The following is a 22,499-nucleotide window of genomic DNA, read 5'->3' as shown; positions in this document are numbered from 1 at the left end:
TAAACATATACCACTATTCGATTTAAAGTGAAAAATGACACCAGTTTCGGCGCACTTTTCATTTGATTTTTAGTATTAAATTCCCGCCAATTGAGTTAAGCTGCTTGAAATTGTGATTGAGACAGAATTTTAGATCACGCGAAACGCAAAAAGTCAAGGGCGTAAAAGTCACTCGAAAAGTCAAAATTGTCAGCGGAAATTTTGCATAAAAAAAGACACACGTTTACAATAATTGCTATGAACTTCGTTCAAAAGCAATTAAACACAGCCGACTAACTTAGGGTGAATTGCTCTCAAACAACCAGCGAGCGGTTGGCTTCATCAGTAGCTAGCCACGGTTTATTGAGGCTCGCTTTAGCTTAATTGGAGGGGCGTAAGGTGAGTGCAGCGGTGGGACCGGGGCCTGACGGGATGGGAAAACCGAGGGGAGGGGGGAACATCGAGGGGAAGGGGGAGGTGTGGGAAGACAGTGAGTGGGGAAGGCAGGTGTGGGGCGACAGTGAGAAGGGCACCGTGAAAAGGGAACAGATACAGAACGTTTGAATGGGAACAGCTACAGTACGTTATGCCCCCCCCCCGTTACAGAGCACGTGCCATTACATAGTAAATCTTTATAATTATTTAACGTGTTTCTGGAGGTGCAAAAAATATGCGCCCGCTAAGCTGGGCGCACAAACGGAAAAGATCCCAAAATTCAAATAAGGGGCACCCTAAAATGGGTTTTATGAGTTTATCTCGTTTCTCTTTCTGATTTCCATTTTCGTTCATATCACATTGCTCTGTTGAGCATTTGCTGTTTAAAAGCACTTTCAGCAGAATGAGAGAAGAGCAAAACTAGCCTAGAGAAGTCAAAAAGATTTAACACAAACGCCCAAAAAGCGGCATAATTAGCTAAATTGAGACAAATTGTTGTCCAGTAGAGTACAAAATTAGAAGCGCCATATTAAACGGCTGAAAATGGCGGCTATCAACAAAATTTAAAAAAAAAACAAAAAAACAAATTTAAACAATTTGACTTCCCAAATGTAGAGCCAAACCTATATGCACCTCACTAGTCTTCAAAAAGTAAAATTGGTTCTTAAAAGAAACAATTTGGAAGTCAATTTGTCGAGTGAACTCGAGTTACGTATGATAAAAATAGCCCAAACCATCTAAAAATAGAGCTAGACAGAATGACTTCACGCAAAGAAGAAATGAGCTTTATAGGTTAATACCGTTGCAAATTTTGAACTTAATGTCAACAATGATTTCGATCATTTTAAGTTGATTTGATAAGCAACAAAAGCTCCTTAAATCGAGATTGATCACAAAGCGCCAATTGTTGGAAAAAAATGGGAAACTTGGTACAAAAAAACAAATTTTTGTTTGCCACCGTGAAAATAAAGCGCAATAAAAGATTGCAGATTAATTTACGTGGTTATTGAAAGTAAAACCAAATTAAAGAGTAATTTACTTCAAACGTAAACTAACTGTCAACTGTTACGCGAATATGATCAAGCGCAAACCCGAATTATTACAAGCAAAAATTAAGGAAGACACTTAGAGTAAAACAATCCATAGTTAATAATTGTACTCCGTCAAAATGAAGTACCAAACTTGTAAACATAACCGACCAACGACTAGTGAATTGCTCCCAAGGTATAAGCGGCCCGTTGCCTTTGACAGTAGCTATCTACGTTTCCGGGAGGCTAGCTTTGGCTTAAATGAAGTGGGACGAAGGGTTAGCGCCACGGGCCACGGTGCTGTGGGGGGGGGGCAAATGGGGGATCCGGGGTAGGGGTTGCAAAATACAGAAGCACAAAGTTAATTGCTACTAACTTTGTTTGAGAGCAATTAATCACTAATCCAAACCGTTACCGGGCTATAAACTGTTATCAGTTCAAAAACATATTGGTTTCTCCACAGTTGCGTTCAAACGCAATCAAAAACATACCCGGCAGATTGCCGGAAAATAGCCGCCGTTGATTCCAATAAGCATGATTGGGATTGAAAGAATAGAAGATATTGAAAAAAAAAGATTTTTGTACAAAAACATTTTTTTAAGTCCGATTTATTTTGATGGCATTTCGTAGTTGATAACGTACTTCTGTTTCTTAGAGAAAAGCTACAGGGGTACTATCAACACCAATAAGCATTAGAGATGGTAACTAAGACTTATAGGAACGACGTTCAAATAGCGGGCATCTAAAATTGGGCTTTATGGGTTTATCCCGTTTCTACTTCTGACTTCAATTTTTTATACTGACTCTGCTCATTTTGAATTGCTTTGCTGAGCAACTGCTGTTCAAAATCACTTTTAGCAGAGTGAGAGAAGAGAGAAACTAGCCTAGAGAAGTCAAAAAGATTTCACGCAAAATGTTGAAAAAGCGGCAAAATTAGGTAAAGCGAAACATTTTTTTATTCGACGAAGTAAAAAAAATAGGAGCGCTATAATAGCCGGCTGAGAAGATGAGGGTGGCTATTAATAAGGCAATTGATAACAGACCAATTTCCAACTCTTCAGACATATCTGGCAGATTTTCAGAACACATCAGCATTAGCTTCGTAGATCTGCAGTCTCAAATAAAACAGTAAAAAAAGAGAGACCAAAAATTGCTCTTCACATTAAAGGATGAGATGACATCTTTTGATAAATAACCTGTATAACATTGCTGCTTATATTAGCTGCTCTCAAATAACCTTCAATTAGAGTGACAAACACTCACTTGACCTTACCTCTTTAAATTAAAGTAAAGAAAAGTCAATTTCAAAGTCAGGAAGTCATTTTTCAAAGTGAGTTAAGCAATGTGTGACCAAAAACCTGATCACGCGAACAAAAAACTCGCTCCATTGAGTGAGAAATGACGTTACGCACGCACTTCAGTTGAAATTGCATGAAAAAATGAAAAAAAATTAGATTTGAACTGGTTGTGACGTCATATGGTCGTAGCAAAAATCTTGACAACGAAATAAAGAAAAACAAGAGAAGGCCAATAATAGACCCAGCTATCGCTGTGCGGCTTATAAAAACAAATGAATGATTACGTTAAAGCAAAATTTCACCTCAAAACTATTTCACCTTTGACAAGCGACTGATTTAGAAACACAGAGAATCGTAACCTCAGTTATATTTCCGAATACCAGGAAAAGTTCAAGAGGAACAAAATAACGAGGCAAAAATTCCTCTTTGAATTAAACGTTAATAAAATATAAAAACTTGAGTCGGTGTGATATCAATCAAAAAAAATTATTTAAAGAGTTTCTGATCGGAAGCTGCTAGAAAGACCGTTGAAACATATAAAACATCAAATAGCCGAGGAACAAAAGAGAACACAAAAATCACAGCAAAAAATGTTGGAAAAAGCAACCAGAATTAACCCTTGCCATTTAGTTTTCAAATGGGAACCTAACCGACTAAACGTCGGAAGAATTGCTCTCGAACGACTGGTTGTAGAACTAATCAATTGCAGCCTGCTTCAATCCGGGGGGGGGGGGGGGGGGGGCTAAATGGGACTAAGAAGTTCAATAGTGGGCTTCAAATAACAACATTAGAGGTTAACATATACCACTATTAAGATTTAAAGTAAAAATTGACACCAATTTCGGCGCACTTTTCATTTGACTTTTTGTATTAAATTGCCGCCAATTGATTTCAGCCGCTTTGATTGAGAGAGAATTTTAGATCACGCGAAACGGAAAAAGTCAAGGGCGTAAAAGTCATTCGAAAAGTCGAAATTGTTAAGCGAAAATTTTGCATAAAAAAGACACACACGTTTACAATAACTGATATGAACTACGTTCAAGAGCAATTAAACAGCTACACAGGGAACAGCTACAGTACGTTTAAATGGGAACAGCTACAGTACGTTATGCCCCCAATCTTTATCTATAATTATTGCACGTGCTTCTGTTAATAAAATATCAAAAAGACTTGAGTCGGTGTGATATTAATTAAACGTAAATTTATTGAAAAATTTTCCGCTTGGTAACTTTAAGATTTAATGCTGGAAAAAATTCAACCATGGTGTTGACAAAACAACTATAGCAAGCAGATTAGCTGAGAATTGGCTGCACAGGTTATACGTACATTTAGTCATAATAAAAAAGGCAAATAAATTTAGCAACTTCTCGCCCTCCTGAAATGTCTACTTAGCGCCTGATCTCTGACTTCCAATGCAGATCGCCAAGTCGGATATTCTGGACCAAGTTCGCCAATTATATGTTACAACAGAACAACAAAATCTCCCTTCCTCACGAATGTTCAAGGAGACTCTGAAGAGTACGGATGTCCTAACTGATAATAGAAGTTTTCTTTCTGATGGTCTGTCAGTTGCCTTTAACAAGTTGATAAAAGTCAATTTCCGTACTTGGTATCCGAAGAACTGCAATCATAAAACTATCTAGAGCCAATTGACACCCAGTTCTGCTGGTTTCAGATCACCCAATAAGAAGGGATTTTTGAATGAGAAATCAGTCAATATAAAGCATAAAAAACTCAGAAATTTTCACGCTTTTCCGCATTTGCTTTTCATCCAAAGAGAGACGAGATCTGAAAACTTTAAAACATAGCCGGTAGATTGCCGGAAAATAGTCGCGATAGACGCTTGTGGCCTTCCATGAATAAAAACAACTAAAGAAATTAGATAGACAGATCGACCACCAGTCCTTTAATAGACCACTAAAACTTTTGGGTTAGATTCGCACTGTCATTTTTATGAGACACATACGCTCTATAAGGAAAAAGCCCTAAAAGAAATTTTTCAAAATTGATATCCAAAATCAAAAACTCAAGACTCTAATAGTCAAGAATTAGGGAATTTCCGTTTGGCACCACTTGGATGCACTAATGATCTTTAACCAGTAAATTTTCATAAAATTCCATAAGTGAGTTAAGAAGTCATTTTTTGAGTGAGATAGGTCGCGCAATTGACCCAAAAGCATAACGTCACGCACATAAATTATTATCTGCAAAACAGTAGCAGTCACTGAAGTCATTAAAAAGTCAATCCCAAGAAGTACGGTCGTAAGAATCATCGATGGAGACGACGAATTAAAAAACATAGCAGGACAAGTCCTGAAATACAATTCAAAGAATTTTCATTGAGGGCAAAAAACTAGTCCTTGAAGGGAATATAAGTGAATTGGGAAAACCATTTCTAAAAAAAATCAGAATAAAAAATGAAAAATAACAAAATCGATGTCAAAATGCCACATGTGAACAAAAAAAAACCACTAACGAGAAAAGGAAATTTGGTTCAAACAGAAAAACTAGGCCTAGAATGAACTATGAATGAATTGGGAAAACCATTTAGAAAAATTAGAAAAAACCATTTAGAAAACCATTTAAAAAACGAACATAGCCGGCAGATTGCCGGAATAGCTGCGAAAGAATAGACCTGCGTGCCATATAATAGAGATAGAAACAGATAAAGAGCTAAATTGAAAAAAAAAATTGACGCCGCTCAAAAAACTAGGTAAAAAACATTCAGCGATAAATTAATAAAGCTCGTTAAAATTCATTCCGCAGAAGCCTCATATTAGGGACCTTTACTGCACAAATGAGTTCTTTTGACCTTAAACAAATTCAATTTAAACTTAAGTTTTAAAGTGCAAAAGAGCGTCAGACGACGAAACAAAAAAAACCAAGAGCACCGCAATATAGCTTCGCTCAGCTTACAGCTTCGCAGCTATAAAAAACAGTAAAAATTAAAGTGAAATTGCCGCATGTGAACAAAAAACCACTAGCAACAAAGCGAATTTTTGTTAAAACACCGTTTTCTAACTCTACTTTAAAATTAGAGCGAAAAAAATTCGCGCCGCAAAACCAACCGCTTTTTTGCTCCACTTCCTGTTTCGGCTTGACCACTTCTCCAAAAATCACTTAAATCACTTCTCCAATTTGACTTCAAAAATCAAGAAAATGTGAGAACAGATCTTTAAAAAAAAGACAGCTCCCCAATACAATTCATATTCTTTGAATTGTAAAAAACCGCGATGTCCCTAATAATAGCCACTATCGCTTCGCGGCTATTAAAAAGACCATTACGATGGAAAGAAATATTGGTTTCTACTTCTTTTCACCCCGATTCATTTAACCCCGCATAGTTTAACCCCTCTATCATTTCACCTCGTAAATTAGCAGTAGACATTGCAGGCATGTTGCAGACATAATTAAGCGGATAACTGAATCCCCTGATCGGTGGTGATAGTTTCATATCACGTCCAACGGGCCGCTGAGGCATGGCCAATGATTATTCTACTAATTTTATAAACCAGCTAATTTTATAAACTGATTTGATATAAAAGACTATAATCGGGGTATCTGATAGCGGCTAAAAAGAGGGGTGAAAAAGCGGAACACCGAATAATGTCAGATTGAGTGGCTTGAAGGCTCAAAATGTAATGCCCAAATGACGATTTGATTTTTTTAAACTGATCTCTCCAATGAATTAAGATTGTTTAAAGAGAAGTCTATATCAGGGATTTTACTTATTTTGCCTCTGAAAGTTTCGTAATTTTGTGGTTCAAACGTTAGATTCCCAATCAGATTGACACACTTTAGAAATGGTCAAATCAAATGATAGCCTCAAAAAAAAAACAATTTAAAATAGTACCTCCAAAAGATAACATCTAAAACATTTGAAAAACATAGCCGGCATATTGCCGGAATAGCTGCGAAAGAATAGACCTGCGTGCCATATAATAGAGATAGAAACAGATACAGATCTAAATTGAAAAAAATCGACGCCGCTCAAAAAACTAGGCTAAAATACATTCAGCGATAAATTAATGAAGCTTGTTTAAATTCATTCCACAGAAGCCTTTATTAGGGGGACCTTTACTGCACATATGAGTTCCTTTGACCTTAAACAAGTTCAAATTAAGCTTAAGTTTTAAAGTGCAAAAGTCATTTTATTGAGTGAGGTAAGCCACGTATGATCAAAATCTAATCACGCAAATAACCTAAAAACTTTCGCTAAAGCGAGTGAGAAATGACGTCACGCGCGCAAATGCCGTTAGTGAGAGGAAGAAGTCATTCAGAAAATTTGACTTTTTCAGCTTTGCTGTGTGAACAAATGTAAAACGAAAAAAGAGCGTCAGACGACGAAACAAAAAAAAACCAAGAGCACCGCAATATAGCTACGCTCAGCTTACAGCTTCGCAGCTATAAAAAAAAATCAACTATACGTTTATCTATCCATTTGACTTAAAACGATCCAAGGTTTCCTAAAATAATTCGCAACATATCATGACCTTGTTTACATGCACTTCGTTGAATTTTAGTTATAACTGTGCCTTTGCTTTTAGCCAACATAAAACAAGCACAACGAACATCTGCCTTCGGCAAATTTAAGATTTTTAATTCGAGCAACTAACCATTTGAGCGATAATCTGGACAAACGGTCCCAATGACTTGTTCACACTGAAGACCTCGAGCAGCTTGGCATACCAGAAGATGACATCAAGACAGTAGAGCCACCTGCCCCATGCCATAGTGGCCGGATAGAATCGGAGGCCCATCGCCACCAGGAAGAGGAGACAACCCAGAAAGTCTATTATATTCCAGGGGTCACTTAGCCACACGGACACTTTTGCACGAAACTTTACCGGCTCCGAAACCACTATCTAAAACGACAGCATAACAAAATGACAACTATGGCAGTATGACGATTTCAATAATCAAAACCAGAAAGTGAAAGTTAAACAATTAAACATGTGGCATGTTTTCTACAGACAGATTAATTTGATTTATTCTCTCAAAAACATAAACAACTAAAAGCCGAAGATTAGGCCTCAAACGACAGACAGTAGGTGAAAGGAGGATTTCGATGGTAGCATGCTTAAATTATTCCACTCGCATAGGGATTTTTCATAACTCAGTAACTAATTATATTCTCTCAATAGCAGCAAGAAATCAGTCTTCTCTTCCACATTTCTTCAACGGATTGATATGAACTCCTTTTTACAGTTGAGCCACACGAATGGTATACTCCCAGCTTATTAATACACGACCGGTAAACTACCGAAAGTAGCTGCAAAGGTAAACTACCGATATAACAATCCCCTCCGCTCATAAATTTATGAAAAACTTTAAGTGATAAAATAATATTTCTTGGTCAATTTTACTATGAATAAGCTCTTCTATTAGGATCCTTCACTGCAAAAAAAAAGCCTCTCTGACCCTCACCTGAGATGCAAAAAATTTTCGTTGAGGGGTAATTAGCGTACGACTAATCACGCGATTGACCAAAAAAGTGAGAAAATAACGCCATTTAGAAAAACAAAGCTGGCAGATTGCCAGAAAATAGCCACAATAGCTTCGTAGATCTACAGTCTCAGAAAAACAGTAAAAAAGACAGACCGAAAAAATTCGTCTTTTCATTGAAGGCTGATATGTTATATTTTGATTTAAAATCTGTATAAGTTTTTGCTGCCACTATTAGCTGCTCTCTAATAACCTTCATTTAGAGTGACATACACCCATTTCACCTTATCTATTTGAATTAAAGTAAATAAAAGTCAATTTCAAAGTAAGGAAGACATTTTCGAGAGTGAGGTAAGTCACATCTGACCAAAAATTTAATCACGCGAATGAACAAAAAAAACTCGCTCCACTAAAAGCAAAAAATGACGTCAAGCACGCACTTCAGTTGAAATTGCATGAACGAATGAACAAAAATCAGATTTGAAGTGCTTGTGACGTCATATGGTCGTAACAAAAAGTGCGACGACGAAACAAAAAAAACATAGCAGGACAAGTCCTGACGTACAATTCAAAAAATGTTCATGACTAAACAAAAATCAAGACCTAGAACGGAACCATCTCTAAAAATTAGATCAAAAAACAAAGAAAAACAAAAAATAAATGTCAAAATGCCGCTAGCGAGAACAAAAATCCACTAGCGAGAAATGTAATTTTGATTATAACAAAAAACTAGGCCTAGAATGAACTATGACTGGATTGGGAAAAGTATTTAAAAAAAAATCCGATCCAAAAATTGAAAAAAAAACAGCAAAAACCAAAGTGAAATTGCCGCATGTGAACAACCATTAGCGAGAAAGCGAACTTTTGTTCAAACATCGTTTTCTCACTCTACTTAACAATTAGAGCGAAAAAAAGTCTCGCCACAAAACCACTCGCTTTTTCACTCTATTTCCTGTTTCGGCGTGACCAAAATCAGTACTCCAATTTGACTTAAAAATCATGAAGATGTGTGGACAGAACTTAAAACATAGCCGGAAGAATTCCGGAAACGACTCGAAGTCGAAATCCATTTCAACGCCATCCAACTGCTCATCAGACAAAACGTTCCTCCACTAATATATGATTATCTTGAAGAAACCATCAAACAAAAAAGTAACAAGAAAATCAAATCTGTTAGAATATGATTTAAAAATCTGATCAAATTTTGTCGTACATTGAGATCCCGAAATAACTATCTCTGCTAAAATTACTTTATCAAAACAACTAGTATTTATTAAAACCATGTATGTGAAGTTTTGAAAATTACTTGAAGCCAAATTATGAAGAAAAGGCTCTTACAAACAACGCACTAAAAAACTGGAAAAAGTTAATAAAATTTTTGATATTACAAAAGCATATAAATCCAAAGAAAAATTCGTTTCAGCCAATAGGGTATCCAGATGCTTGCAAAACGCCAGGCAGGTCATTAAGAAACTTGTCTAAAAACAGATAAAAAAGGAAGAACTTCAAAAAAAATAATAAAAATGGTTCCAATTTTAGCCATTATTGTCATATTTCTCAACAAAATAATGATTCATATCCACAAAACTGTAACCAATTGGTATCAAAAAAAACATCAAGTAGAAGGGGTGTTTTCAATACCCATTTGAGGCAGTAAAACAAAACAATCGTCAAAAACCGCAAATGGGCACGGAAATCAGCAAAATACGTGAAAAACCTCCGAATTAGCAATCATATGAATTTCCAGAAAACTTCAAAATACTGCTAAAACCGACATAAATTTAAAACAAAATCATAGCCACACCTCTTAACCAAAAAATTGAAAAATCGCTTCAAAATGCCGCACGTGAGCAAAAAATATCGCTCGCTTACAGAATTTTTTCACAACTCAATTTCTCGCTCTCTAGAAAACAGCGATATGAACAAAAAACCACTCTCTTTTTGCTCCACTCTTCATTTTGTTCAGCAAAAAAATCACTCCAAATTTTTTCACGTGTTTCATTTCCCGCTTCAGAATTCACTCCAAAAAATTGATTGAAAAAAGGACTTCTCCAATTATTGTCCTTCGAGTCGTAAAAAAGAGAGCGCCCCAATACAATTCATATTGTTTGAATTGCAACAAAAACCAAGAGAAGAACAATAATAGCCCCAGCTATCACTGTGCGGCCATTAAAAAATATTAGATAAAATATATTTTAATTGCTCTCAAAGGAACTTTGTAGCAATTGAAAGAAGAGCTTCTGCATAGTAAAAATGATCAAGCAATATTATATTATGCCTTGAAGTTTTTCATAAATTTAAGAGGGGAAGCGATGGTTATATCGCCCTCTTTGCAGCTACTTTCGGTAGTCAACAGGCTGTGAATTAATAAGATGAGTGTTTGTTGGTGTGTCTCACCAGTAAAAAGGAGTTCATAACTATCTGTTGAAGAAATGAATGTGGAAGAGGAGAATGATTTGTTGATATTGAGCATTTGAGATCAATTATAGCAAAAACTGATCAAAATGTAACGCTGGAAAGTTAGAAATGTTACGTTCATGACTATTGGCGACTTTTATCGTCTATGTAACACACAATAAAAACCGTGTAATTTAAATCACATGGGAAAATAAGGTAAAAATTTCAGTTTAAAACTAAACTTTAAAAATAACATGTTATTGGCACTCATTATTGGTTCAATAACTCAGTATGTCGAAAACCCGATAGGTCAAAAACATAGCCGTCAGATTGCAAGAACATCTGTGAAAAAGAATTACGTGACGTATAATAAAGAGAGAAACAGCTAGATATAAGTCGAAAAAGTTATCGACACCGCTAAAAAGGCTACATAGGAAACAATCAGCAAAAAAAATAATAAGGCTTCTCAGGATTCGGTCCTTTTTGTTAGTGATATGTGTTACACATCAGCTCCTTTGACCATAAATTAATTCAAACAAAACAAATTAAAAAGCAAAAGTCATGAGTACAGTAAGTTACTTATGATAAAACTAAACGCACAAATGAGCTTAGAAATTTTGCTAGAGAGAGAGAGAGAGAGAGAGAGAGAGAGATTGGAGTGACGTCAGGCATGCAAGCGCCAGTAGTGAGACGAAGAGGTCATTCATAAAATTTGATTTCCTCAGATTTACTATGTAAACAAATTTAAAAAAAAAGAGCGTCAGACAAAAAAACATAGCCGGAAGAAATCCAGAAGCAACTCAAATCCTAGGACTTTCCAACATAAAATTATGATTGCAGCCGAGCCCACTATTTTCTCCGAAGACAATTGTTCTTTAACAGAGTTAAGATTTGGTTACAAAATCAACCCTTGTCGTAACGGAACATTTTCCACATGATTTCACCTCATTCATCAGAAAAAAAAGGAAATTGTTATAAACAAAAAAAGCGGAAAAGCGTCTCCTACTGAAACCCATCGGGCAGAATGTTCGCAAAAAAAGAAAACGCTGTAGATTGAAATCACAAATAGCAGGAAAAAATAATAGTAACTCATCGAGGTCTCAGTCGCATTATGTTAAATCAAATCAACTCCAAACAAAAAGATGAAATACTTTTTTAAACATAGCCGCCAGATTGCCGGCAAATAGCCGCTGCTGTCGCTCTAGACGCACATCAGGATCAAAAGAGAAGAAAAAAGATTGAAATTGACAAATTTTTTTCAAGAATTCACTCCAAAAAAATTGATTGAAAAAAGGACTTCTCCAATTATTGTCCTTCGAGTCGTAAAAAAGAGAGCGCCCCAATACAATCCAAATTCTTTGAATTGCAAAAAAAAACCAAGAGAAGGACAATAAAAAACCCCAGCGATCACTGTGCGGCCATTAAAAAAATTAGACAAAGTTGGTAGAACGTTGTTTAATTGCTGTCAAAGGAACTTTGTAGCAATTGAAAAAGAAGAGCTTCTGCATAGTAAAAATGATCAAGCAATATTATATTATGACTTTAAGTTTTTCATAAATTTATGAGGTGAGGCGATGGTTATATCGCGCTCTTTGCAGCTACTTTCGGCAGTCAACCGGCTGTGTATTAATAAGATGAGTGTTTGTTGGGGTGTCTCACCAGTAAAAAGGAGTTCATAACAATCTGTTGAAGAAATGAATGTGGAAGAGGAGAATGATTTGTTGATATTGAGCATTTGAGATCAATTATAGCAAAAACTGATCAAAATGTAACGCATCGAGGTCTCAGTCGCATTATGTTAAACCAAATCAACTCCAAACAAAAAGATGAAAAACTTTTTTAAACATAGCCGCCAGATTGCCGGAAAATAGCCGCTGCTGTCGCTCTAGACGCACATCAGGATCAAGACAGAAAAAAATTTAAATTGACAAATTTTTTTCTTAAAATTCGAAAATTATTCGAATTCAATGTGCAGTTTCAGTTAGATTATAAACGTATACTTAATTCAGCTTCTAAACTGAAGAGTATTAAGCTTAACACTAATATCAGCTTGCAATCGCTCTAGTGAACTTTGATAACCTAATGCACTACGACTTAATGACCGGGCTTTATCAGTTTACCCCGTTTCTTCTGATTTTGCTCTGTTGACATTGACCGTATTCACATTGCGTAACTCAATGAGTTAAAAAATTAGAATCCATTCAGTCGAAACAGTGAGGTAAGTCAAAGTCAAACGTGAAAATCGTGACTTATGTAAAACGAAAAACGTGATCAATAGGTAACGAGAATTAAAAAACATAGCCGGAAGAATTCCTGAAACGACTCGAAGAGTCGTCTTCAAAAAAGAGTTATCTTTTAAATCAACTGTTTCATATCTAAAGGATCAATAAAAAAATCAGTCAAAAAATGAAGATAGCGCATACAACCAATTGAATAAAAAATTACATTACACATATATGAAACCAGCCACATTTTTTGTACGCAATTTCAAACATCAAAGTACGCCAGCCGCAAAACTCAAGCCATGTTAGCCTCCCAAAATATTAAGTTGGAAGAAAATTGAACACTGCAGAAATGGCCAAAAATTGTTACAAAATTTATTTATTTCAGTAAGTTCTTTCAATTGAAACACTATCTTACAATGTAAAAACAGTAATCAATTGATAACTAAATGAACTTTGTCGCTTTAACAATAAAAATTAGTTGTCGCTTTAAATCACAAAGACGCCAAAAAACTAAACAATGACCGAAAAAATAATGAAATTGAAATTAATCGTGAAAAAGACTAAAGAAATAGAATATTCAAACGCAAAAATTCTCAATGTTACCAAAACCAAGACCTTAGAAAATTTGCAGAAAGTGTTGTTCAAAATCTGTGAAAATGAAGCCAGCAAAACCTCAGTGCCATAATACGTTGAATAAAATCAATTGGAAACAAAAAAGTTTAAAAATTCAAAGGAAGACAAAAAATTATTAGTTCAGATCGGTAATTTTAAATTTATTAAAAGCAGCGCGGATAGGTTTTCGGAAAATGTTAGAAAGAAAAATGCTTAAAGGTGGAGAATACATACAATGTGAAAAAGATTAATAAAACTGATTCGCAATTTATAAAAATTCAAAAAACTAAACAGGAAACTCTTAAAACCAAAATGGAAAATAATTGAGGTGAAAAAACATGGATATTTTGTAATTAGACAATCTGAGTTAAGGAACCTTACATAGCCATCTTTCCGTCTCGGTAAGAAGTAAAAAATGCTCAATTGCAAAACAAATTTTAAAAAAAAAAACCTGTTCAAAACGTGGTCAAAATTTTCACTGAATTTTAAAGTTATCGCCAAAACCAATTCAATTAGCAACCAAACGAAATCAAAAACACCTTTTATCGTAAACCAAAAGACCTTTTATCGTAAATAAATTCAAAGAAAAAGAACTTAAAAAATTTGACAAAAACCGCCAACATCGGATTAGTATGTATACAATTTTATAAAAACAAAAACATCTCACGTCAAAAAGATGCATCCAAAACAGAAATTACCAACAACACGTTAACATATTTACTTATTCGGTTTTAAAAAGTCCGCTCAAAATGCCAAAAAAGAAGAAAATATAGCTGACAGATTGCCAGAAAATAGCCGCAATAGCTTCGTAGATCTGCATACTAAAAAAAACAGTAAAAAAGACAGAGCAAAAAAATTCGTCTTTTCATTGAAGGCTGATATGTTATATTTTGATTTAAAATCTGTACAGAGCAAAACATAGCACCAAGAAATCCGTCTTCTGTTCCACATTTCTTCAACAGATTGATAGGAACTTCTTTTTACAGTTGAGCCACACGGACGGTACACTCGCAGCTTATTAATACACGACCGGTAAACTACCGAAAGAAGCTGCGAAGGTAAACTCCCGATATAACCATTCCCTCCGCTCATAAACTTATGAAAAACTTAAGTCATAAAACAATATTTCTTGGTCAATGTTACTATGCAAAAGCTCTTATATTAGGATCCTTCATTGCAAAAAAGAGCCTCACTGACCCTCAACTGAGATGCAAAAAATTTTCGTTGAGGGGTAATTAGCGTACGACTACAGACCGAAAAAATTCGTCTCTTCATTGAAGGCTGATATGTTATAATTTGATTTAAAATATGTATAAGTTTTTGCTGCCACTATTAGCTGCTCTCTAATAACCTTCATTTAGACTGACACACACCCATTTCACCTTATCTATTTGAATTAAAATAAATAAAAGTCAATTTCAAAGTAAGGAAGAAATTTTTGAGAGTGAGGTAAATCAAGTGTGACCAAAAATTTAATCACGCGAATGAACAAAAAAGTCGCTCAACTAAGAGCGAAAAATGACGTCCAGCACGCACTTCAGTTGCAATTGCATGATCGGATGAACAAAAAGCAGATTTGAAGTGGTTGTGACGTCATATGGTCGTAACAAAAATCGCGACGACTAATTAAAAAAAACCACGAGAAGGCCAATAATAGCCCCAGCTATCGCTATGCGGCTATTAATAAAGCCAAAAATTGACATTAAAAAATGAGAAAGGTGGACCGACTTTGCAATTGAAACGTATTATTAAGCTCTGAAAAACAATGTGGTTTCGATTTCAGATGGTTGCATATTCATGCTGCATCGCTCAAGATTTACTTCCACAAAAAAAACAATTTACAATGAGAAAAATTTGGGCCAAATGGACGAAAACTCGGCTAAAAAACTGTCATCTATATGCGCCAATCTCTCAAAAACTCTTTTCAAAGTCAAAAGGTCATTCACTGAACGCAGCGAATGAACAAAAAAAAACTTCTCTCGCTCCGCAAAAGTTAGTTCATATGGCAATTTTACTCACTTTCACTATTAGGTCAAAACGCTGCCTGAACAAATAGTACTTCCGGTAAAAAAAATTTAAGACAAACTTTGCTCATCTTCGAGTCGTGAAAACATACCCGGCAGATTGCCGGAAAATAGCCGCCGTTGATTCCAATAAGCATGATTGGGATTGAACGAATAGAAGATACTGAAAAAAAAATTTTGTACAAAAAAATTTTTTAAGTCCGATTTATTTCGATGGCATTTCGTAGTTGAACATACTTCTGTTTCTTAGAGAGAGGCTAAAGGGGCTACTATCAATACCAATAATCATAAGAGATGGTAACTAAGACTTATAGGAACGACGTTCAAATAGCGGGCATCTAAAATTGGGCTTCATGGGTTTATCCCGTTTCTATTTCTGACTTCAATTTTTTATACTGACTCTGTTCATTTTGAATTGCTTTGCTGAGCAACTGATGTTCAAATTCAGTTTTAGCAGAATGAGAGAAGAGAGATACTAGCCCAAATTTCACGCAAAATGTCGAAAAAGCGGCAAAATGAGGTAAAGCGAAACATTTTTTTTATTCGACGAAGTAAAGCGAAAAAAAGTTCGACGAAGTAAAAACATAGCTCGCACATTGCCAAAAAATAGCCGCAATAGATTCGTAGATCGGCAGTCTAAAAAACAGTAAAAAAGGCAGACCAAAAAAATTCGTCTTTTCATTGAAGGCTGATCTGTTATATTTTGATTTAAAATCTGTATAATTTATTGCTGCCTCTATTAGCTGATCTGAAATAACCTTCATTTAGAGTGACACACACACATTTGACCTTATCTCTTTGAATTAAAATAAATAAAAGTCAATTTCAAATTGAGAAGTCATTTTTGAGAGTGAGGTAAGTCAAGTGTGACCAAAAATTTAATCACGCAAATGAACAAAAAAACTCGCTCCACTAAAAGCAAAAAATGACGTCACACATGCAATTCAGTTGAAATTGCATGAACGAATGAACAAAAAGTGGCTGTGACGTCATATGGTCGTAACAAAAATCATGACGACGAAGTAAAAAAAACCAAGAGAAGGCCAATAATAGCCCCAGCTATCGCTGTGCGGCTATTAAAAAAAAATTAGGAGCGCTATAATAGCCGGCTGAGAAGATGAGGGCGGCTATTAAAAAGGAGAGCGCCTAAGTATTAGCCGTTTAAAAGGCTGACGGCGGCTATTAACAACACATAAAGGAAAGGCAAACAAAACTATAGCTTATGCTAAGAACTCAACAGATACTTTTTCAAAAATTTGCCAAATAATAGTATGTGCTGATTTCAGAACTTGAATTCAACCAGGAACTCAGCTTACTGCTTCGCAGCCGTAAAGACAGTAGACTAATATACACTTCCAATGGATACATTTTGAAGGTAAAAGGTGATTCGAGCGAACCTCTCTGCAGACTTCCATGCACATGGAGAGCACCCACGCAATCACGTACAACTCGGTCCAGTGGGGTTTTACCGGCAGTCTGACCAGAATCATCCAATGGTAGAAGGTCAGGAAGACAAAGAAGGCCATGGTATGGATCCAGAACTTGACAATGGGAGCATTGAGGAACTCGTAAAGTTTCTTCATCATGGTAATCTGTCGATTGGAGGAACCGCGCCCATTCCAACTCACAACACTCTTTCCATCACCTGCCACTCCTACCCCATTGTTCTCCTTTATAATAGTGCCGAGCGCATTGATCTTGACACGGGAGGAGGCCTTAGACATCACCACAGGCACATCATGCATGTTGTCTTTCCCTGACGATGACGAGAGAAAGTGTTCCTCCAAATTTGACGCCACGTCCAGGGGCACCTGGGAATAAAACAACAAGTCTTGTATCTCCACACTCATCCTCAATAAATGCCCCCTTTTCCCAACGAACACAGACAGCACTGAGTGACTTACTCTATTTGAGACAGTAGCTGATGTCTTGTTGTGGATTATTTTGCCATTGGAGACAGAGAGCGAATCAGTGGCCACAGTCCCGTCATTCTTCACGCTCTGCAACACTATCTGATTCTGCTGTTGTGGGTGATGACTGTGTTCGTGGTTAAGGTGGGCGGGGTGAGATTGAGTGGTGGCTGAGGTGGTAGACTTGTGTCTCCTCCTCTTCAATCTTTTCAACCTCCCCCAGACTCTATGTTCCCCCACTCCGTCCTCGGCAGCAGTCGAAAAACCTGCGTAATAGTAAGAGCATTTCAAGTTTATTACAACATAATCCTTTTTTAAGGAAACTTCAAATGTATAACATTAAAGTTAAATATTCATATTTACAAATGTATTCAGTCATCAAAATTTTCTAATTTCATTAAAACCATTGTAGCTGTTCGATCCCACTCTCATTAGAGTTAAATGCTCCTCAATCTCTGTCCTTAATTCGATACAAACGCACTTCGAGAAACATAGCCGGCAGATTGCGGAATAGCTGCGAAAGAATAGACTTGCATGCCGCATGATTGCGATAGACAGATATAAGTTGAAAAAGTTTCGCTCAAAAAGCTAGGAAAACAAATATTCAGCGATAGATTAAAAGCTTGTTAAAATTTGTTGAGCAGAAGCCTTTTCATTAGAGACCTTTATTGCACATGCGTTCCTTTGACCTTAAACTAATTAAACTTCTCATTTTGGTGAGTGAGGCAAGTCACGTATGATCAAAATCTAATCACGCAAACGAGCTTAAAACTTTGCCTAAAGAGAGCCAGAAATGACGTCACGCGCGCAAATGCCGCTAGTAAGATGAGGAAGTAATTAAGAAAATATGACTTTTTTAGCTTTCCCATGTGAACAAATCTAACACGAAAAATAGCGTCAGACGACGAAACGAAAAACATAGCCCGAAGAAATCTGAAAAAGAAACTTTTAAATCAACTGGTTACTAAATCAACTGGTTACTAAAAATTTAAATCAACTGGTTACTCCTGAAGTCACTACTAGCAACAAAAAAGATTCAGTCAAAAAATGAAGATAGCCCATAAAACCAACTGAACTAAAAGTTACATTCATCCTATATATAAAACAAGCCAAATATAAAAAAGAAGCCAAATTTTTTGTATACAAGCCATTTGTATAAAACAGGCTAAATCAATTGAAAACATCAAAGTACAGCCGCAGCAAAACTCAAGCAAAGCTAGGCTCCCAAAACTTTATTTTAGAAGAAAAAGTGTAATACTGCAAGAATTGGCCAAAAAATGTTACAAAATGTATCAATTTCCGTACGTTCAATCGATCAAAATACTAATTTACAATATAAAAACATACCCAGCAGATTGCCGGAAAATAGCCGCCGTAGATTCCAATAAGCATGATTGAGATTGAAAGAATAGATAATGAAAAAACATAGCCGGCAGATTGCCGGAATAGCTGCGAAATCGACTTGCGTGTCGTAAAATATAGATGGAAAAAGATACAGAAGTGAGTTGATAATAGTTATCGCCGCCGCCTATAAAACTTACAAGTTTATTTCAAAGGAGGTTGTTTTTGGGTGCAAAAAAGTTTCCCTGTCGCGTCTCGAACCGCCGATCTCCGGATTAACAGCCAGTCGCCTTAACCACTCGGCTGTCGGACCATACAATCTGTTTTCTTACAATCAAATTTGTTTTAGGAACAGATTCTGTTTCTGAATAACCGCAATTTAGGTCACGCAGAAAGCGTGAAATCAAGCGCGAAAAAGCCATTTAAGCAGCGACGAGACAGAATGTTCTAGAACAAATGTAAAACGAAAATGAAGCGTCAGACGACGAAACAAAAAAAAAACAAAGAGCACCGCAATATAGCTACGCTCAGCTTACAGCTTCGCAGCTATAAAAAAGATTTTTGGACAAAACATTTTTTAAGTCCGATTTATTTTGATGGCATTTCGTAGTTGAACATAACGTACTTCTGTTTCTTAGAGAGAGGCTACAGGGGCTACTATCAATACCAAAAAGCATTAGAGATGGTAACTAAGACTTATAGGAACGACGTTCAAATAGCGGGCATCTAAAATTGGGCTTTATGGGTTTATCCCGTTTCTATTTCTGACTTCAATTTTTTATACTGACTCTGTTCATTTTGAATTGCTTTGCTGAGCAACTGATGTTCAAATTCAGTTTTAGCAGAATGAGAGAAGAGAGAAACTAGGCCAGAGAAGTCCAAAAATTTCAGGCAAAATGTCGAAAAAGCGTCAAAATGAGGTAAAGCGCAACATTTTTTTATTCGAGAAAAAACATAGGAGCGCTATAATAGCCGGCTGAGAAGATCAGGGCGGTTATTAAACAGTAATCAATTGGTAAATAAATAAACTTTGTTGCTCTAAATATAAACTTTAGTTGTCGCTTTAAATCACAGTGATCGCGATAAAACTAAACAAGGACCAAAAAATTAATCAAATCGAAATTAAACATGAAAAAGACTAAAAAGACAGCAATATTCAAACTCAAAAATTTGTATAATACAAAAACCAAGCCTCAAGCATAATTGCAGGAAATTAGTGTTCAAAAATTTGTTAAAGTGAAGCAAGCAAAACCTCAGTGCAATATTTTAAACAAAATCAACTGTAAACAATAAAATTTTCTAAAAAATCCAAAGAAAAAGACAAAAATTATTAGTTCAAATCGATTAAAACGTTGATATATTTACGAATTTAGTTTTTAAAAAAGTCCGCTCAAAGAGCCAAAAATGGAGGAATTAATGAGAAAAGCCAAAAACTGACAAAATAATTGAAACATGGGCCAATTTTGCCTTTGAAACGCATTTCAGAAACATTGTAGTATCGATTTCAGACCGTTGCATATTCATGAAGCATCGATCAAAATTTACTTCTACAAAGAACCAAGTTACAATATAAAAAAATTGCGCCAAATGGACGAAAAGACGGCTAAAAACTGTCATCTGTATGTACCAAATTCTTTTCAAAGTCAAAAAGTCATTCACTGTTTACTCACTTTCACTATTAGGTCAAAACACCGCCTGAACAAATAGTCCTCCCGGTTAAAAAAACCTTAGGAAAACCCGTACTCCTCTTCCAGTCGTAAAAACCAAGATCACCGCAATATAGCTGCGTTCAGCTTACAGCTATAAAGAAGCTGAAGATAGTTTCAAAATTTTTGTTATCAATGTTTGCTATCGAAAAATGCACTTCTACACGAATAAAAGCGCACAAACGGGGTTACCAGGTAATCAGGAAAAATGGGATGAAGGGTGGTTACCATTTTCAGATGAGGAGGAGGATGAGGTAGATGTAGTTGAGGTGGAGTCTGAGTCATAGTGCTCTGGGTCCTGTTCAGCGTGCTCTTCTGCTGTCTGGGGCATCAGTCTCAATTCCTCTACTGTCTTGTACTCCATAAGGAACAACAGAGGGAAGCACAGGATACATGCTATCACCTATCATATACACCAAACAAATGGCTGTGAGGAGCTTTTTTTCAAACAGTTTTGTCTAAGAATAACCGACTACTGTCGGTCGGACATATTGCTCTTGAAGCAGACGGTAATCGATTCTATGTAACCAGCATTAGACGGGTGAGGGGGTTGCTAGCATGTGGCTAATTTCAGAAGGGGCTTCAAATGATGTTATTGAAACAGCACATAACACTCTCTAAGTTTTGAGAACCAATTCCCTATTGCACTTTGCTTGTTTTAAAAAAAACTCAAAAGGATCATAGATAAATATGCAATTGATGGTGAGAAAATTAGAAGCATGTACCTTAAAATTGCTGTTTTTGTTGCTCTTCAATCCTCCCATCCAGAGGTCATTAATAAGAGACTGGCAAGAATTGTGGGATACAAATGTTTTGGCACCCGCATGTACAGCCATGCTCAGGTTAGTCTGTTTACTCCACTGTTGTAACTCATAAGTCAACAAATGTCCAGTCTGGCAAGTATCAATGTTGTAACACTCATCAATCAAACTCACAGCCAGTTCCAGAAACTCTTCCCCGTTCTTCTTCAGACTCTCTGCGGATCCCAGATCCGAGTCGTCCTTCTCAGCCTCCTCACTCATTGAGAAGTACATCTTAGCACCTGTGATTGCCTTCGCCAGTGGCTCCGGCGATTGCTCCCAGAGGAATTTGGCCATTTCGTGTCTCTCAGCGAGAACTGCCCAAAGGAACAACTCGTGGAAGGGGAACTCGAAGATGTACTCTGTCGGTTCGACTTCTTTAACTGCTTTTCCATCCTTTTCTTCGTCCTGCTGAATGTCATCAAGCTGTTTCACCTGTTCTGTCAAACTTTTGAAGCTGGCATTTGCAATGAGCCTAGTGCTGACTCGCCTGAGTTTGAGGCCAGGCACTGGGAGCTTCTCGGGGACTGTCGCTTTGTTACTGTTCTTCTTTTTGTTGTTAATGTTCTGGGACTGGCCCTCTTCTATGGCCTTGTACTCTCTGTACTTGATCTTGAACAGCTTCCGACAGTAGGCACTTCTGTACACTCCTCCAATCAACAGTTCTATGATGCTTCCAATGTCAATGAGAGACACCGTGTTGGAATCCTCCGTTTGTGACTTGCTCTGAAAACAAGAAGCGATTTGAAAAGACAACAATTTTTTCATAAGCTCAAAACAGAGTTCAAAGCAGACAGCATTACAAATAATACGACTGCATTTTTTTCGTACCGCGCATCTTCTGTTAACCGTCTAAAACAGACTACAATTGCTTGTCTTTTCTAACAATAAGTTCAGGTTCCCCACGTCATTTTAACATTTCGAATTCCTTGACAAATGTCGATGCTCGCCCGGCCACAATGAAACCTTTTTTAATGAACTTCACCCCAAAAATGGACTTGAAAAGATATCACATGTAAAAGGTAGGTAATTCACAGATGAAGGAAAAAGGGTGAGAAGGATTTCTGTATTCGAATGAACAGGGTTGGAGGAAGAGGCAAATGGGATAATCATATGTTCACTCTACAATCAAAATAAACAACATATGAAAAATAACAAATACCAGAAAACTAGGAAAAGACTAAATTACCATCATCACAACTGTTTGCTTTCCCCGTGAACAAATCTTTTTGTTTCCTAGGCCTAACAAATTTAAGATCTTTTTGTGTTTGGCACTAATGATGGTATGTGTAGCCCAAG

General features: G+C 36.4%; 1 protein-coding gene across 4 annotated transcripts in view; it reads right to left on the bottom strand.

Moving 5' to 3' along the window:
- LOC142343325 (transient receptor potential cation channel subfamily M member 1-like) overlaps positions 1 to 22,499 on the bottom strand; it is a 100,246-nt gene that overhangs the window by 25,312 nt on the left and 52,435 nt on the right. For all 4 annotated transcript variants that reach the window (XM_075395160.1, XM_075395163.1, XM_075395161.1 and 1 more), the window contains 5 exons: positions 21,126 to 21,926; positions 20,629 to 20,803; positions 17,348 to 17,619; positions 16,841 to 17,254; positions 7,357 to 7,605 (listed from right to left, as the gene is read on the bottom strand). In XM_075395160.1, the coding sequence (XP_075251275.1) occupies positions 7,357 to 7,605; positions 16,841 to 17,254; positions 17,348 to 17,619; positions 20,629 to 20,803; positions 21,126 to 21,926 (1,911 nt within the window). The remainder of the gene's footprint in view (positions 1 to 7,356; positions 7,606 to 16,840; positions 17,255 to 17,347; positions 17,620 to 20,628; positions 20,804 to 21,125; positions 21,927 to 22,499) is intronic.

Source organism: Convolutriloba macropyga, chromosome 7, assembly GCF_964194025.1.
Source record: "Convolutriloba macropyga chromosome 7, txConMacr16.3, whole genome shotgun sequence".
In the NCBI taxonomy this organism is placed as follows: domain Eukaryota; kingdom Metazoa; phylum Xenacoelomorpha; order Acoela; family Convolutidae; genus Convolutriloba; species Convolutriloba macropyga.
The sequence above is the reverse complement of the archived record's forward strand: the minus strand, read 5'-3'. Positions and strand labels throughout refer to the sequence as shown.